Source organism: Rhinoraja longicauda, chromosome 18, assembly GCF_053455715.1.
Source record: "Rhinoraja longicauda isolate Sanriku21f chromosome 18, sRhiLon1.1, whole genome shotgun sequence".
In the NCBI taxonomy this organism is placed as follows: Eukaryota; Metazoa; Chordata; class Chondrichthyes; order Rajiformes; family Arhynchobatidae; genus Rhinoraja; species Rhinoraja longicauda.
In genome coordinates this window covers 28,474,862-28,493,119 of record NC_135970.1, presented here as the reverse complement: position 1 = coordinate 28,493,119, position 18,258 = coordinate 28,474,862, and the positions used below count along the sequence as shown (strand labels likewise).

Sequence of the window (18,258 nt, the reverse complement as noted above, 5' to 3'; positions counted from 1 at the left end):
TGCACGTTACCCCTATGGCCGCGTGGGTTTCCTCCCGGTGCTCCGGTTTCCTCCCACATCCCAAAGGTTGGCTTATAAGTGAATTGGCTTCTGTAAATTCCCTCTAGTGTGTAAGGAGGAGGAATATAGGATAACATAGAACTAGTGTGAATGGGATGACTGGTGGTCAGTGTTGACTCGGTGGGCCGGAAGGCCTGTTTCCTTGCTGTGTCTCTGAACCAACTAAGCGGTACTCCCCGTCAACTTCAGTTTCACACTAGGCTGCTTAAGTTAACGTTAACCCTCTGCTTTTAAAGTACACCGCCTGAAATTTAGAGCGCTCTTAGTCACGATGCAGGTTTCAACCTGTAACATTTACTACTGCTTCCCCCTCCACAGATGCTGCCTGACCCGTTTGAGTACCTCCAGCAAATAGTTTTTTTTGCTTCAGATTCCAGTACCTGCAGTCTCTTGTGGCTCCAGAAATTCAAAGTGCATTTAACAGTAATTACTACTGCTTACTGTACACATTTTTCTTTGGTCCCTTCAGATTCTTTGAGACCACTCCTCTTGGGAACATTCTGAATCGGTTCTCTTCAGACACCAATATCATCGATCAGGTAAGTCGTTTGGAAGATTTCAGAAGTCTGTTTTTTAAATTTTATTTATATTTTTAAGAGATACAGTGTGGAAACAGGCCCTTCGGCCCATCGAGTCCGCCCGGACCAGCGTTTACCCCCGTGCACTAGCATGATCCTACACACACTAGGGGGCAATTTACAATTTTACAGAAGCCAATTAACCTACACACCTGTACGTCTTTAGAGTGTGGGAGGAAACTGGAGCACCCGGAGAAATCCCACGCGTTCACAGATAGAACGTACAAACTCCGTAAAGACAGCACCAATAGTCATGATGGAACCCAGGTGTCTGGGGCCATGAGGCAACAACTCTACCGCTGCACCACTGTGCTACACATGTCATACTCTAATGTTCATTGACCCAATACGGAGCTGTTTTGTCATTTTGATTACGTTGCCTAAATATCTATTCACTCCACTCTATATTCTTCCGTTAGGTATCACTGGGCAATTCAAAATATACACTTTCACAAGATTAACGGCAGGCACCGCGTAATACTCTGTTACCACAGCAGAAATACGTTGAGCAACCCAGAGGTCAAATCACTGACCTCGGGTGCTGTCAGTGTGGAGTTTGCATGTTCTCCCTGTGACCACGTGGGTTTCCCTCCATGTGCTCTGGGTGCTTCAGTTACCTCCCACATTCCAAAGATGGGTTTGCAGATCAGACTTTACTGGGCTTTATATTGCACTAAACGTTATTCCCTTTATCCTGCATCTGTACATTGAGGATGGCTTGATTGTAATCATGTTCCGTCTTTCCACTGGCTGTTTAGCACGCAACAAAAAGCTTTTCACTCTATCTCCTATTCACATATAAAGCCCTAAATGGACATTCCCCCCCCTACATCAAAAATCTTCTAACCCACCTCTCTAACTCCAGGTCCTTCAGGTCGGCCGACTTGGGGCTACTCACTATCCCGCGGTCTAGGCTTAAGCTCAGGGGTGACCGCGCTTTTGCGGTTGCAGCTCCTAGACTGTGGAACAGCATCCCTCTCCCCATCAGAACTGCCCCCTCCATCGACTCCTTTAAGTCCAAGCTCAAAACCTATTTCTACTCCCTAGCGTTTGAGGCCCATTGAGGAGGCGCTGTGAACTGTTTTGTATGTGCTGTTATGTTTGTGTGCTACTTGTATGTTTCATTTTTTCCTTAGTACCTAATCAGATGTACAGCACTTTGGTCAACGTGGGTTGTTTTTAAATGTGCTATACAAATAAAATTGACTTGACTTGACTTGACTACCTCGGTACCTGTGACAATAATTAATTAATATATTCCTTTATTCGTCCCACACCGGGGAAATTTACAGTGTTACAGCAGCAAAGTGGATAGCTAGAGAGCGAGAGATCATTCATTACAAAATAAAAGATACATAAATTGTCATCAGTTTTCTGTGTGTTCTTAGCTGTTATTGTTGACTCGTCTGCTGGGAGCAATGCTGGTTGTGCTAAACTAAACTAAATTTAACTAAATGAAACTAAACTAATTGCCCCTCTGTAAATTGCCTGTCTCCATGCTCTCTAAATTACTTGGCAACAATTAAGGTTTACTGTTGACTGTTTTAGGTTATTGTGTGCAGTTCTGGTCGCCCTGATACAGGAAGGATGTGGATGCTTTCAGGGTGCAGAAGAGGTTTGCCAGGATGCTGCCTGGATTAGGTGGTATTAGATATAAAGAGAGATAGACACAAAAAGCTGGAGTAACTTAGCGGGTCAGGCAGCATCTGTGGAGAGAAGGAATGGGTGACATTTCGGGGCGAGACTCTTCTTCAGACTGGGATAATAGACAATAGGTGCAGGAGTAGGCCATTCGGCCCTTCGAGCCAGCACCGCATCCTGATATAAAGAGCGGTTGGACGGATTGTTTTCTCTGGAGGGTCGGAGATTGAGGGGGAGACCTGATACAAGTACACAAAATTATGAGAGGCATGGATAGGGTAGAGAGTCAAAAACCTGTTTTATCCCAGGGTGGAAGGGTCAAACACTGGAGAGAAGGAGGGTCTCGACCCGAAACGTCGCCCATTCCTTCTCTCCCGAGATGCTGCCTGACCTGCTGAGTTACTCCAGCATTTTGTGAATAAATATCTTCGATTTGTACCAGCATCTGCAGTTATTTTCCTAAAACACTGGAGAGAATAGCTTTAAGGCGAGTGGGGCAAAGATTGAAGGATATGTACGGATTTATTTACATAGAGGGTGGTGAGACCTGGAACGTGCTGCCAAGGGTGGTGGTGGAGGCAGATACAATAGTGAGACTTAAAAGGCTTTTAGATGGCCACATGGACATGCAGGGAATGGAGGGGTATGGATCACGTGCAGGCAGAGGCGATTAGTTTAAAGAGGCATCATAGACATTGTGGGCCGATGGGCGTGTTCCTGAGATGTACGGTCTATGTACTATGTTTATAGACTGAATGACTCTAAGTCAGAAGAAAAGCTTTGAAACTGATGCCTTTAGATTAGTTTGGTCGGTATTGATCACCGTGGGGAAGCTGTGTGGTGTGGCGGCTCCCGAGGGTCGGGCCATACCACTCACGACCCCTCGGCACGGGAATGGGTCGAGCCAAGGAGGCGGACTTCGGCCGGGAGTATAAAGGTCAAGGACCGCATGACTCTCATTCCCTTTTGGAGTTCCAGAGATACAGTAAACACGCTTTCGATAACCTTGCCTACTTGTCGTTATTTTGGCCTACTTGGCCCACTACATTGGTGACCTCGACGTGATTCGAACACGCAGCCTTACTGGGCCCACTACAGTGGTATCAAACCCAGTATAACACTGCAGAACATAATCTAGACTGATGCTTTACTGGTTCTGAGATGGTTTACTAGACTTTTAGCACCACCTTTCCACTGGTTTCCAGGTCTGTACCCCTGGGGGGAACAAATTATGTTACTACAATATACTCCATCTCCACAGTAATCTGGTGCTGTGAAGATGGAGGTATTTAGTTTTGTTTAGAGATATAGTGTGGAAACAGGCCCATTGACCCACCAAGTCCATGTTGCCTCAGTGTGTTAGAAAGATATCTAATCTTTTCTTTAATCTCATACCCAATGCCATTAATTATAAAGTCCAGAATCTGGTGTGCTGTCAGGGAATATCTCCAGTCAACTTATTAAACTTTGTTTCTCATTCCATGGGACCAGAAGACATAGGAGCATATTCAGGTCATCCAGCCCATTGAGTCTACTCCACCATTCAATCATGGTTAATCTATTTTTAGTTTAGTTTAGTGTACTTTGGTTTAGTTTAGTTTAGTTTATCGTCATGTGTACCGAGATACAGTGAAACACTTTTTTGTTGCGTGCTATCCAGTCAGCAGAAAGACTATATATAATTACAATCCAGCTGTCTGCAATGTACAGATACTGGATAAAGGGTATAATGTGATATAGGTAATTTCATTGTTCTGTCTGGGACATAGGGACATAGGACAATAATCTCCCTCTCTTGATGTTTAGTGCAAGATAAAGTCCAGTAAAGTCCGTAAACCAAGTGATAATTTGTTATAAGGGACGTGTGTTGATGGATGAGATTTGGTATTGACTGGATTGATGATCATGTTGCATTTATTTCCAGCACATCCCTGCTACCTTGGAGTGCCTGAGTCGGTCAACGCTCCTGTGTGTCTCTGCTCTGGCAGTGATTTCATACGTAACACCTGTGTTCGTCATCGCTCTGGTCCCTCTCGCGGTGATTTACTACTTTATCCAGAAGTACTTCAGAGTGGCATCCAGGTAAGCAGCCAGCAGAAGCTGGGCTTGCGAACATTACCGCAGTGTTTACATCCAACCCGGTAAAATCACACAGCAAACCTCACCTAGGCAGCAGACAGGTGTCGCCACGTTTCTAGTGACGTCAAAGTTACAAGAGTTCACTGAACAGCCCTATCGTCTGCATGCCGCCCCATATGGCAACAGGCCCCTCTCCCGCCAGGTCTCCCTTCACTCTCGACGGCTCCCTGCCATCTGACTATGAGCCGGAAATGGGTATCAACCTGAGACGTCACCTGTCCATGTTCTCTGGAGATGTTGCCTGATCCGCTGAGGTACTCCAGCACTTTGTGTCCTTTCCCTTACACATTCTTCACCACCTTATCTACCTGCACTGCCATCTTGATTTGAGCCTTTGATTTACACTATTGACACTTTGGTGTATGAGTCCGCAATATACAAATTATTCTTTTTCTGGTAATCAAGAGCCAAGAGTCAACAGTGTTTCATTGTCATATGTACCGAAACGGAACAATGAAACTCTTACTTGCAGCAGCAGCATGACATGTTTGTAAACACAATACTCAATAGATAAAAAAGATAAAGACAAAAAAAAAGTTCAATGAATAAAAAAATCTAAAATGGTGCAAAAACAAACCAATAAAGCCCTCAGTCCCTAGTGCAATCAAGGCAGTTTGTGGTTTAGTTGGAGTTCATGGTGCTCAATAACCTTGTGGTTGTTGGGAAGAAGTTGTTCCTGAACCTGGACGTTACCGTTTCAGCCACCTATACCTTCTTCCTGAGAGGAGGAGTGGCCAGGGTGGTGTGGGTGGGTCCTTGGTGATGCTGAGTGAATAAGGTGGCATGCTCCACCCATAGGAATTCACTGAATCAAAAAATTGAACACCAGCAGGTAGTGCTGCTGCCTCCCTCGCCACAGACCCAGGTTCGATCCTGACCTCGGGTGCTATCTGTCTGCAGTTTGCACGTTCTCCCTGCGACTACGTGCGTTTTCTCCGGGTGCTCCGGCTGCTCCGGTTTCCTCCCACATCCAAAGGACGTGTGGGTTTGTAGATTAATCGGCCGCTGTAAATTCCCCCTAGTGTGCAGGTAGTGGATGAGAAAGTGGGATCAATGGTCGGCATGGACTCGGTGGGCTGAGGGGCCTGTTTTCAAGCTGTGTCTTTCAATCAATTAATTTTTCTGCTGTCTCACTCACATTATCACCGTGGCTTCAGTTTTAATGCTATAGGTGCCATTTAAATGTAACCCATTGCTTTTGTCACCTATTTGTCCTTAATTGTTTGGAGACATAGCAAAATGTCAAGCTGGAAGTCAAGGCTTTAGTCTGAAGCACTGCACAATGACAACCCTTAAGCTTTTGTGAATAGGTGAAGTGTTCTCAAAGCACATAATTAAAGCCCTCTTCAATTTGTAGTGGATCTTATAAAAATTGGGAGCTTTATACCCAACCATCAGTGCACCAGCTCTATTTGCAGATACAAATAACAATGAGGATCGACACTAAGTGCTGGAGTAACTCAATGGAACAGGCAGCATCTCTAGAGAGAAGGAATGGGAGACGTTTCAGGTCGTGACCCTACTTTAGACTGAGAGTCAGGGGAGAGGGAAATTAGAGATATGAAACTGGAGATATTTCATCATGAGATGAAATGGTCCATTGTTCCCATCGTCTGCTTTGATCTATCATTTTCACACCTTACCCTTCCATATCTCTAGTTTCCCTCTCCCCTGACTTTCAGTCTGAAGATGGGTCTTGACCCGAAACCTCACCCATTCCTTCACACTGGAGATGCTGTCTGTCCCACTGAATTACTCCAGCATTTTTGTGTCTATCTTCAGTGTAAACCAGCATCTGCAGCTCCTTCCAACACATAAAAATAACAATGGTCAAGCTTATTGAAAGAAAAGATCAGCATAATTCATGCCTACCTTTAATTAATAGACAATAGACAATAGACAATATGTGCAGGAATAGGCCATTCTGCCCTTCGAGCCAGCACCACCATTCAATGTGATCATGGCTGATCATTCACAATCAGTACCCCGTTCCTGCCTTCTCCCCATACCCCCTGACTCCACTATTAAGAGCTCTATCTAGCTCTCTCTTGAATTAATGCAAAGCTCTGAATTTTTAATAGCATACGTAAACGCCCCATAAATATCTTCAACTAAAAAATAGCAAAAAGCTGGAAACTGTTAAGAAGGGTCCAGACCCGAAACATCACCTATCCATGTTCTTTAGGGATGCAGCCTGACCCGCTGAGTTACTCCAGCACTTTGTGTCTTTCTAAGATAAGCCAGCATCTGCAGTTAAGGGGAGAAGGGAGACGAAGGAGTGAGACTCATCCTTGATTATGTTGCTGAGGCAGCGTGAAGTGTACGTGGAGTCAATGGAAGGAAGGTTGGTTTGCTGATGGCCTGGGCTACTTCCACAATCCTCAGCAATCTTGTTAAGCTTCAGGGTTTCTGGAGTGTGCTTGTACGAGACATGTATTGATCAGCGGAGTTTAATGATGATAAATGATAAGGACTTAAACGCATTGATAGACTTTCCACCATGCTTTGATCTGCAGAGACCTCCAGCAACTGGATGACAGCACACAACTTCCGCTGCTCTCCCACTTCTCCGAGACGGTGGAGGGCTTGACCACAATACGAGCCTTAAGGTAAAGCTATCTAATGGAAATATATAAAATTATGAGAGGCATAGACGGGTAGAAGTCAGAACCTTTTCTCCAGCGTGGAAATGTCAAAGACATGTCAAAGCATAGCTTTATGATTAGTCAGAGTATTGGGTGTAGAGGTTGGGAGGTCCTGTTGCAGTTATATAAGACGTTGGTGAGGCCACATTTAGAGTGTTCTGTACACCATGTTATAGGAATGATGTTGTAAAGTTAGAAAGGGTACAGAGAAGATTTACGAGGGTGTTGCCAGGACTTTAGGGCCTGAGCTACAGGGAGAGGTTGAGCAGGCTAGGACTCTTCTTTGGAGGGCAGGAGGATAACGTGATCTTATAGAGATGTATAAAATCATTAGAGGAATAGATCAGGTACACACAGTCTCTTGCCAGAGTAGGGGAATTGAGAACCAGAGGCCATAGGTTTAAGGTGAGGGGTAACTTTTTCACACAAAGGGTGGTAGGTGCATGGAACAAGCTGCCAGAGGAGGCAGTTGTGTCAGGGAGTATCGCAATGTTTAAGAAACAATTAGGTACATGGATAGGACAGGTTTAGAAGGATTTGGGCTAAATGCAGGCAGGTGGGACTAGTGAAGGGGCATATTGGTCAGTGTAGGCAAGTTGGGCCGAAGGACCTGTTTCCAGGCTGCAAGACTCGATGACTAAAATTATGAGAGGCATAGATAGGGTAGACCGTCTGAATCTTCTGGATGGAAATGTCAAAGACAAATGTCAAAGCAGAGTTTTAAGGAGATGGGGGCAAATTTTAAAGGAGATGTGCGGGCCATGTTTTTATTTACACAGAGGGGGGTGAGTGCCTGTAACACGCTGCCAGCGGCGGTGGTGGAGGCAGATATTACAGTGGCATTTAAGAGGCTTTTGGATAGACACTTGGATATGCAGAGAATGGAGGGATATGGATCACGTGCAGGCAGAGATCATAGAGAACTTGGCATCATGCTTAGCATTGATACTATGGGCCGTAGGGCCTGTTCCTGTGCTTTTACTGTTCTCTATTAATATAACCACAGATTAAGATGGTAGCCTTATATTATTGAACCTATTGAAGATCAGGATATTTGCCCAATGGGGAAGGTAAGAATTACAGTGAATGGACAGACAGCAAGACCATATCAGATTAGTCATTACCTCACTCTTCGGCAGAGCAAACGTGAGGGATTGTACGGTCTATTCCTGCTCCCTCTTATGTTCCTATTCTGCCAAACATTTGCACGTGGAATAGAATCAGCGAGTCATACAGCACGGAAATATGCCCATCGGCCCAACTGTCCATGCCAACCAAGGTACACCATATAAGCTAGTCCCTTGTGCCTGCCTTTAGCACATATCTCTCTATACCTCTCCTAGCCATTTACCTGTCCAAATGTCTTTTAAGTGCTGTTATAATACCTTCCTCAACTACCTTCTTTGGCAGCTCATTCCTTATACACACCACCCTCCATATGAAAAAAGTTGCCCCTCAGGTTCTGATTAATCTTTCCACTCTCCCTATCCTCCACGCTAGGGACAATTTTACAATGTTACTGAAGCCAATCAACCTACAAGCCTGTACGTATTTGGAGTGTGGGAGCACCCAGAGAAAACCCATCCAGTCACAGGGAGAGCACACAAACTCCATACAGACAACACCCATAGTCAGGATCAAACCCAGGTCTCTTGCGCTGTAAGGCAGCAACTCTACCACTGCGCCACTGTGCTGACCTTAAACTAAGCTAAACTAGACAGAAATGGAAGCTGAGGATACATCTGTGCGTAACCACAGAGTAATAGATTTATCTGAATTGGATGCAGAATTTAACTACTGTAGATGGTGTATAAGCCTTGAGGGGGGATGAATGCTTTTCATATTTAAAGACAAATATCCGCACTGAGTAAACTTGCTGCCAATGAAACCTGTGTGCCTGTGTTTTCAGGGAGGAAAATCGCTTTCGGCAGAAACTGCTGGAGCTCACCGACACTAACAACATTGCCTCCTTGTTCCTCACAGCAGCCAACCGCTGGCTCGAAGTTCGTATGGTAAGGGCCACATATACCGAATCTTCAATGATCATTGCCTCTCCTTATCTTTTTTCTGCCCATTCTTATGAAATTAGAATTTGAACTGTGCTGTAAATATCCCCACAATAGCACACCAAATGTAAATGCACAAATTCACTGACCTGCACTACAGTCTTTAGACTTTAGAGATACAGCGCAGAAACAGGCCATTCAGCCCGCCGAGTCTGCGCTGACCAGCGATCACCCTTTACACTAACACTATCCTACACACTAGGAATCATTTAACAATTAACCTACAAACCTGTATGTCTTTGGAGTGTGGGAGGAAACCGGAGCACCCGGAGAAATTGCTATTGAGGGCGTGCAGCGTAGGTTTACTAGGTTAATTCCCGGAATGGCGGGACTGTCATATGTTGAAAGACTGGAGCGACTAGGCTTGTATACACTGGAATTTAGAAGGATGAGAGGGGATCTTATCGAAACGTATAAGATTATTAAGGGGTTGGACACATTAGAGGCAGGAAACATGTTCCCAATGTTGGGGGGGTCCAGAACCAGGGGCCACAGTTTAAGAATAAGGGGTAGGCCATTTAGAACAGAGATGAGGAAAAACTTTTTCAGTCAGAGAGTTGTGAATCTGTGGAATTCTCTGCCTCAGAGGGCAGTGGAGGCCAATTCTCTGAATACATTCAAGAGAGAGCTAGATAGAGCTCTTAAGGATAGCGGAGTCAGGGGGTAGGGAGAGAAAGCAGGAACGGGGTACTGATTGAGAATGATCAGCTCGAAGGGCCGAATGGCCTACTCCTGCACCTATTGTCTATTGTCTATTGTCTAAAACCCATGGGGTCACGGGGAAAATGTACAAACTCCAGTACAGGCAGCATCCATAGTGTGTTCAATGGTCAGCACTGACTTGGTGGACTGAAGGGCCTATTTCCGTGCTGTATCTTCCAATCAGTTCAATCAATCAAAACCTCAACTAGAAACTGGTGGGGAGATGTCAACACTTAAGCTTTCAGCACAATGATCTTTCATGAGAGCAAGAGCCAAGAATGTTTAATTGTCAGATGTACCGACAATGGTACAATGAAATTCTTACTTGCAGTAGCACAACAGGTCTGGAAACACAATGCACATAGAAAATATAAAATAGATGTAATTGATTAATAACCAGGGGGGTAAAGATGAAGATGGAAAAAGTCACCATAACATCTCTATGCATGCCATTTCATGGACGAGGTTTTGTTCTGGAGCCCAGTTGTTATAAAGATACCTTTGGTCACAGGTGATAAATACAATGTATTCGCTTACGAAACTCTCACTTCCGAATTTGGAATCACTAAAGTCAATGCCAATGGCAGTGTATCATGCAAACTTACCTGCATTTTGCAAATTCAGCATGTGAGGAAAAATAAATTTCTACCTACTTTGAATAGCACATGGAAAGTGTTGAAGTAACTCAGCGGGTCAGGCAGCATCTCTGTAGGACATGGATAGGTGACGTTTCAGGTCGGGATCCTTCTTCACATTGTCCCAACCCGAAACCTCACCTATCCATGTTCTCCAGAGGTGCTGCCGGACCCACTGAGTTACTCCAGCACTTTGTGTCCTTTTGTGAAAACCAGCATCTGCAGTTCCTTGTTTCCACATAGAACAGCACAGCACAAGAACAGGCCCTTCGGTCCACAAAGTCCATACCGAATATGATGCCAAGCCGCACTCTTATCTCATATCCCCCCAAATATCCATAGTCATATATGGAGGGATATGAGTGATCCATATCCCTCCATATGCTTGCATATCAGTGTGCCTATCTAAAAAATCTCTCAAATGCCACTATGGTATCTGCCTCCACCACCACCACCATTGGCAGCGAGTTCCAGGCATCCACCAGCCTCAACAATCATCCCACATAGCAGCAAAATGGTTGATGTATTATTCCCTCAAAACTTCAGCATTGACTAAAGTCTGGCAGCCAAACTAATAAATGTTCAGACTCCTTGTTCACTAACGTTTTTTATAATTCTGCTCAGCAACTTTGTTACTTCAAACATGGTATTGCTTTATTCCATGGCAAATTTGCATGTGAGTAAAGCTGTTTATCATTGCCTCTAGGAATATATTGGAGCATGCGTAGTTCTTATAGCAGCAGTTGCTTCGATCACAAACTCTTTGTACTACGGACTTGCATCAGGACTTGTTGGTCTGGGACTTACCTATGCCCTCATGGTAAGGATATTGTAGATGGTTAGAATATTTAGAACGATGAGGGGAGGGGGGGGGGGGGGGGTGTGGAGGGAGGATCTCATTGAGACTTACCGAATAATGAAAGGCCTGGATAGACTGGATGTGGAGAAAATGTTTCCAGTAGTGGGGGAGTCTAGGACCAGAGGGTACAGCCTCAGAATAAAAAGACGTACCTTTAGAATGGAGATGAGGAGGAATGTCTTTAGCCAGAGGGTGGTGAATCTGTGGAATTAAATGCCACTGACGGCTGTGGAGGCCAAGTCATTGGGTAGTTTCAAAGCAGAGATTGACAGGTTCTTGATTTGTAAGGGAGTCAAAGGTTATGGGGAGAGGACAGGAGATTGGCGTTGAGAGGGAAAAATAGATCTGCCATGATGGAATGGCAGAGCAGACTCCATGGACCTAATGGTCTATGACTCCTATATCTTATGCTCTTCATTTACTAAAATCTGCAATTGGAAGTCATCAGGAGTAAATATAAATTTGGGTGACTTGAAAATGGAGATTTATTTTGTTGCTTTTCAAAATTGGGTGAAATTTATTAAAGGTTTTATAATCATTATTGTTCAATCTGAGATTTTAAATTGGGACTCTTTCATTCAGTTGTTGAATTATATTCAAAACCGCAGTGGAGAAATATTTGGCATTAATTTTCTTGGCAAAGATCAAACTTACGATACAAATGTGAATTTTACAAAGTTAAATTTCATATTGGGTGGATAGACTGCACTCTCATAGGCTGTGTTATTTTTTTTCTCTGAATTGTTCGCTGTTACAAGGCCTGACCTATTGCTGAAAGTAGCAACAGACTCGACGGCTTTCTTTGCTTTGCAGATCTCAAACTACTTGAATTGGATGGTACGCAATCTAGCGGATATGGAGGTGCAGCTGGGTGCCGTGCAACGGATAAACAGCCTCCTTAAAATCGAAACAGAGAATTACGACGGACTTATATGTGAGTATTTCCAGTGGTTCAATTGTGCTTTTATTGTCACACGTGCTAAGTCCTAACATAGTGAAATACTTTTCTGTACAAACAGTCCAGTAGAGTATTGGCAAACCACCGATCCCTGATTATAATTATATAGAAATAGTCTACTGAGCCCGCATGCAAGAGGCGCCATCGTTTGGCGCCAATTTTCAAAGTCCATGAGTGGTGCCTGCTCCACGCAATTCCCAGCCTGTTGCAGGCCTCCAGCCATCTCCTTCCTTGGGCGCCATGTCCCTCTCTTCGTCCGTCCACTTTTGTCCCCCGGGGGCTCCTCCCGCAGCCGACCATGAGGGCGCAGTAGGCCCGTTTAGTAAGAATGCCAATGACCAATTAGTTAAGTTAGCAAACAATCGTTTAACTATTTGTTTCTTCTCCTGGATAAATCGCTACAGCACCTTCTCAGATTCCTCCTAATTGGCCAGATGAGGGTGAGATCAAAATCCAAAATCTCAGCGTTCGGTATGACAGCACCCTTAAGCCTGTGCTAAAGAACGTGAACGTTCACATCAGTCCTGGGCAGAAGGTAAGATGGCTAAGTTATGGTCAACCTGCTGAAGAAAGGATGTCGTTAAGCTGGAAAGAGTGCACCTAAGATTTATGAGGATGCTGCCAGGAGTTGAGGGCCTAAGCTATAGGTTTCTTCTGGGTAGTTCACTTTCCTCCCACATCCCAAAGATATGCAGATTTGTAGATTAATTGACCTCTGTGAATTGCGCCAAATGCGTGGGGAATGGATGAGAAAGCGGGATAACATAGAATAAGTGTGAATGCGTGATTGATGGTCGGCGTGGAGTTGGTGGGCTAAAGGGCGTTTTCACTCTGTATCTTTCAATCAATCAATTCAAACGAATGCCAGTTTTCGGAATTAAAGCTAACTGTTTCTGCTACATATCTTACAGAAGGTCTCTTACTTTTATTTGTTGAAGGGATTTCCAAACGCCCCTCGTGTGTAGGGAGTGCAAGGAAAAGTGGCATAGCATAGAACTAGTGTGAAGGCATGAACAATGGTCGGCGTGGACTCGGTGGGTTCCAGAGCCTGTTTGCATTCTGGACCTCTAAACTAAACTCTAAAGATATGAATGACCCGTTTTCATGTTTAATTATTGCATTTCAGGCAATATAGAGTGTAGATCTCACAGTACTTAGCAGGATCTCATTGAAACCATGGTAGCGAATCCTATTGAAACCTACCAAATAATGAAAGGCCTGAATAGAATGGATGTGGAGAGGATGTTTCCAGTAGTGGGAAAGTCGGCACAGGAACAGGCCCTTCGACCCACAATGTCCACACGGAACATGATGCCGTTCAACTAATCTCTGCCTGTGTGTGATCCAAGCCCCTCCATTCCCTGCATATCCATGTGCTAATCCAAAAGCCTCTTAAAACGCCACTATCGTATCTGCTGCCTCCACTGCCTCCACCACCACCCCTGGCAGTGTGTTCCAGACCACTACCACCCTCTGTGCAAAAACATGCCTTGCACATCGGCTTTAAACTTTGCTCCTCTCACCTCAAAGTAATGCCCTGTAGTCTTTTGACATTTCTACCCTGCATGGAAATTTCTACCCTTCCTCTGCCTCTCATATTTTAAAATACTTTTATCGAGTGTTTTCAGAAAGAGGAGACATGACATTATAATATATTGTACATAAAAATTGCTTTATCAATGCATTGTGAACAATTTGTGGGCAACACACTGGTGCAGCCGTAGAGCTGCTGCCTTACAGCGCCAGAGACCCAGGTTCGATCCTGACTACGGGTGCAGTCTATGTGGACTTTGTACGTTCTCCCCTTGACCCGCGTGGGATTTCTCCACATGCTCCGGTTTCCTCTCACACTCCAAAGACGTACATGTTTGTAGGCTAATTGGCTTTGGTATAATTATAAATTGTTCCTGGTGTGTGTAGGATTGTGTTTGTGTGCTGGGATCGTTGGTCGGCGAGCACTCGGTGGGCCAAAGAGCCTGTTCGCGCGCTGTATCTCTAAACTAAACTGTTATCTCAGATCAATCTAAGAAAACCCCTCCTCAGATGAAAGATTATGGATTAATCCAACACTGTAACTGGATCTTAATCTGCAGTAGGTCAAGATACTGAATTGCCAGATGAGTTAACATTTGAATCAAACTAAATCCACGCACATCTGTCTATTCAGGCTACTGCAATCTAACTAAGATGCGGTTTTCCCTAGTATTCTCTTCAATATTCTTTCTCACTGTAACCAAAATAAAAGTAAAGTGGGAGCCATTCATGCCATTACTGTTTATGGAACACTAGTGCAGTATGACTATTTTCTTTGCTATTATACCACAAATTCATCGACATTTCAGTTACCCAATAACATTCATTTGAATTGTGAGAAAAAAGCATTTGCAAATTAATTTTGAAGTGATCTATGATTTATGGGGTAGGTAAATGTAGCTCTTTGGTCAGTCAGATTAAAAAATCCTCACTGCCAGATATCATCTAAGCAAGGAACTATGTTAGATTACTTAAGGGTAGAAGAATATATTTAAGTTGACAAGATGGAGTCAAGTGTGTGAAACGATAAAATGGAGACACAAGGAACAATGGGAAACAAAGGAATGGCAGAACAGTTAAACGAGTATTTTGGTTCACAAAGGAAGACATAAACAATCTTCCAGAAATACTAGGAGACTGAGGATCTAGTGGGAGGGAGGAACAGAAGGGAATCCACAGTCAGGAAATTGTGTTAGGTAAACTGTTGGGACTGAAGGCAGATAAATCCCCAGGGCCTGATGGTCTGCATCCCAGAGTTCTCAAGGAGGTGGCCCTAGAAATCGTGGATGCATTGATGATCATTTTCCAATGTTCTCTCGACTCTGGATCAGTTCCTGTGGACTGGAGGGTAGCCAATGTAACCCTACTTTTTAAGAAAGGAGGGAGAGCAAAAACAGGGAATTATAGACCAGTTAGCCTTACATCGGTAGTGGGGAAGATGCTTGAGTCAATTGTTAAAGATGTTACAGCAGCACATTTGGAAAGCAGTGACAGCAAAGTCAGCATGGATTTATGAAGGGGAAATCATGCTTGACTAATCTTCTGGAAGTTTTTGAGGAAGTAACAAGTGGAATGGATAAGGGAGAGCCAGTGGATGTGGTGTATCTGGACTTTCAAAAAGCCTTTGACAAGGTTCCACACAAGAGATTATTGTGCAAAATTAGAACACATGGTATTGGGGGTAGGGTATTGACATGGATAGAGAACTAGTTGGCGGACAGGAAGCAAAGAGTAGGAATTAACGGGTCCTTGTCAGAATGGCAGGCAGTGACTAGTGGGGTGCCTCAAGACTCGGTGCTGGCACCCCAGTTATTTACAATATATATTAACGATTTAGACGAAGGAATAAAATGTGACATCTCCAAGTTTGCAGATGACACAAAGCTGGGTTGCAGTGTGAGCTGCGATGAGGATGCCATGAGGCTGCAGGGTGACTTGGATAGATTGGGTGAGTGGGCAGATGCATGGCAGATGCAGTATAATGTAGATAAATGTGAGGTTATCCACTTTGGTGGCAAGAACAGGAAGGCAGATTATTATCTGAATGGTGTCAGATTAGGAAAAGGGGAGGTGCAACGAGACCTGGGTGTGCTTTTACACCAGTCACTGAAAATAAGCAAACAGATACAGCGGGCAGTGAAGAAAGTTAATGGCATGTTGGCCTTCATTGCAAGAGGATTTGAGTTTAGGAGCAAGGAGGTCCTAGTGCATTTGTACAGGGCCCTGGTGAGACCACACCTGGAGTATTGTGTGCAATTTTGGTTTCCCAATTTGAGGAAGGACATTATTGCTATTGAGGGAGTGCAGCGTAGGTTCACCAGGTTAATTCCCGGGGTGGCAGGACTGACATATGATGAAAGAATGGGTCGACTGGGCTTGTATTCATTGGAATTTAGAAGGATGAGAAGGGATCTTATAGAAACATATAAAATTCTTAAAGGATTGGACAGGCTAGATGCAGGAAAAATATTACCAATGTTGAGGGAGTCCAGAACCAGGGGTCACAGTTTAAGAATAAGGGGTAGGCTATTTAGGACTGAGATGAGGAAAAACTTCTTCACCCAGAGTTGTGAATCTGTGGAATTCTCTGCCACAGGCGGCTGTGGAGGCCAATTCACTGGATGTTTTCAAGAGAGAGTTAGATTCTGCTCTTAGGGCGAAAGGAATCAAGGGATATGGGGGGAAAGCAGGAACGGAGTACTGATTTTAGATGATCAGCCATGTTCATATAGAATGGCAGTGCTGGCTTGAAGGGCCGAATGGCTGTTTTTCTAAGTTTCTATGCTAACTGCAGATGTTGGAATTTTGAGCAAAACACAAAGCACCAGTCAGGCAGCATCTGAATGGATAGATGATGTTTCGGGTCAGGACCCTTCTTCAGACTGAATGTGGTAGGGAGGAGGAAGCTGGGAAAGAGAGGTGGGGGTGGGTCTAAGCCTGGCAAGTGATAGGAAACTTTGAGGAGACTTTTCAGTAAAATGGAGACACAAGGATCTGCAGATACTGGAGTCTTGTGCAAAACATAAACTGCTGGAGTTGCTTGGCAATAATTAACACATAAAAAGACACAAAATGCAGGTGTAACTCAGTGGGTCAGGGAACATTTCCGGAGAACATGGAGAGGTGACATTTTAGGTCGGGAAGTAAGGTCCCAATCTGAAGCATGGTGCAGCGGTAGAGTTGCTGCCTTACAGCGCCAAAGACGCAGGTTCGATCCTGACTGTGAGTGCTGTCTGTACAGAGTTTGTACGTTCTCCCTGTGGCTGCGTGGGTTTTCTCTGGGTTCTCCGGTTTCCTCTAAAGATGAACAAGTTTGTAGGTTAATTGGCTTTGGTAAAAATTGTAAATTGTCCCTAGTGTGTCGGATAGTGCTAGTGTATGGGGCAATCGCTGGTTGGCGCGAACGCGGTGGGCCGAAGGGCCTGTTTCCGCACTATATCTCTAAAGCCTAAAGTAAAATCACCCACCCATGTTCTCTAGAGATGCTACATGACCCATTGATGATATTGCTTCGCCGATGATATCCAGCTCCTCATCTCCACCAAGTCAATCTCCACCACCACACACTCTACACTGACAAACTGCATCACTGAAATAAAATCTTGGCTTCAATCAAATTTCCTCAAACTCAACTGCAACAAATTTGAAATCATCATCATTGGTCCAAAAACGCTCACCAAATCCACCCAAAACTTCATCCTCAATATTGATGGTCTCCCAGTATCCACCTCCCCTCACATCCGGAATCTTGGAATCATCTTTGATCAAACCCTCTCCTTCGACAAACACATCAAACACATCACAAAGACAGCCTTCTTCCACCTCAAAAACATCGCCCGTCTCCGTCCATCCTTCTCCTCCACAGCTGCAGAAACCCTCATCCACGCCTTCATCACCTCCCGTCTGGACTCCTGCAACAGCCTCCTCTATGGCTCATCCTCAAAAATCATCAGTAAACTTCAATAAATTCAAAACTCCGCTGCCCGTCTACTCACCTACTCCCCGATCCGTGACCATATCACCCCCGTCCTTTACAAGCTCCACTGGCTCCCCATCCCCCAGAGAATCCAGTACAAAATCCACCTCATGACCTACAAAGCCCTCCATAACCTGGCCCCATCCTACCTGACTGACCTCCTCCACAGGCACACTCCCACCTGCACCCTCCGCTCTGCTGCTGCCAACCTCCTGTCCCCCCCCCCCCCCCCCCCCATCCGGACCAAACTCAGATCCTGGGGGGACAGGGCTTTCTCCATCGCTGCTCCCACCCTCTAGAACTCACTACCCCAAACCGTCAGAGACTCCTCCTCACTCACCACATTCAAAACATCACTGAAGTCTCACCTGTTCAGCACTGCCTTCAACCACTGACCGTCACCTCACCTTCTGTCTCCTTTTTCTGTTTGTTTACTTATTTATCTATTTATTTTCTTCTCTGTTCT

At 44.7% G+C, this 18,258-nt stretch overlaps 1 protein-coding gene across 1 annotated transcript in view; it reads left to right on the top strand.

The window, feature by feature from the left end:
• The window catches only part of abcc8 (ATP-binding cassette, sub-family C (CFTR/MRP), member 8), a 105,164-nt gene that overhangs the window by 76,768 nt on the left and 10,138 nt on the right, over positions 1-18,258 (top strand). The window contains exons 27-33 of the mRNA XM_078415408.1: positions 530-599; positions 4,204-4,361; positions 6,935-7,027; positions 8,973-9,075; positions 11,173-11,286; positions 12,139-12,259; positions 12,688-12,818. Of these exons, the coding sequence (XP_078271534.1) occupies positions 530-599; positions 4,204-4,361; positions 6,935-7,027; positions 8,973-9,075; positions 11,173-11,286; positions 12,139-12,259; positions 12,688-12,818 (790 nt within the window). The remainder of the gene's footprint in view (positions 1-529; positions 600-4,203; positions 4,362-6,934; positions 7,028-8,972; positions 9,076-11,172; positions 11,287-12,138; positions 12,260-12,687; positions 12,819-18,258) is intronic.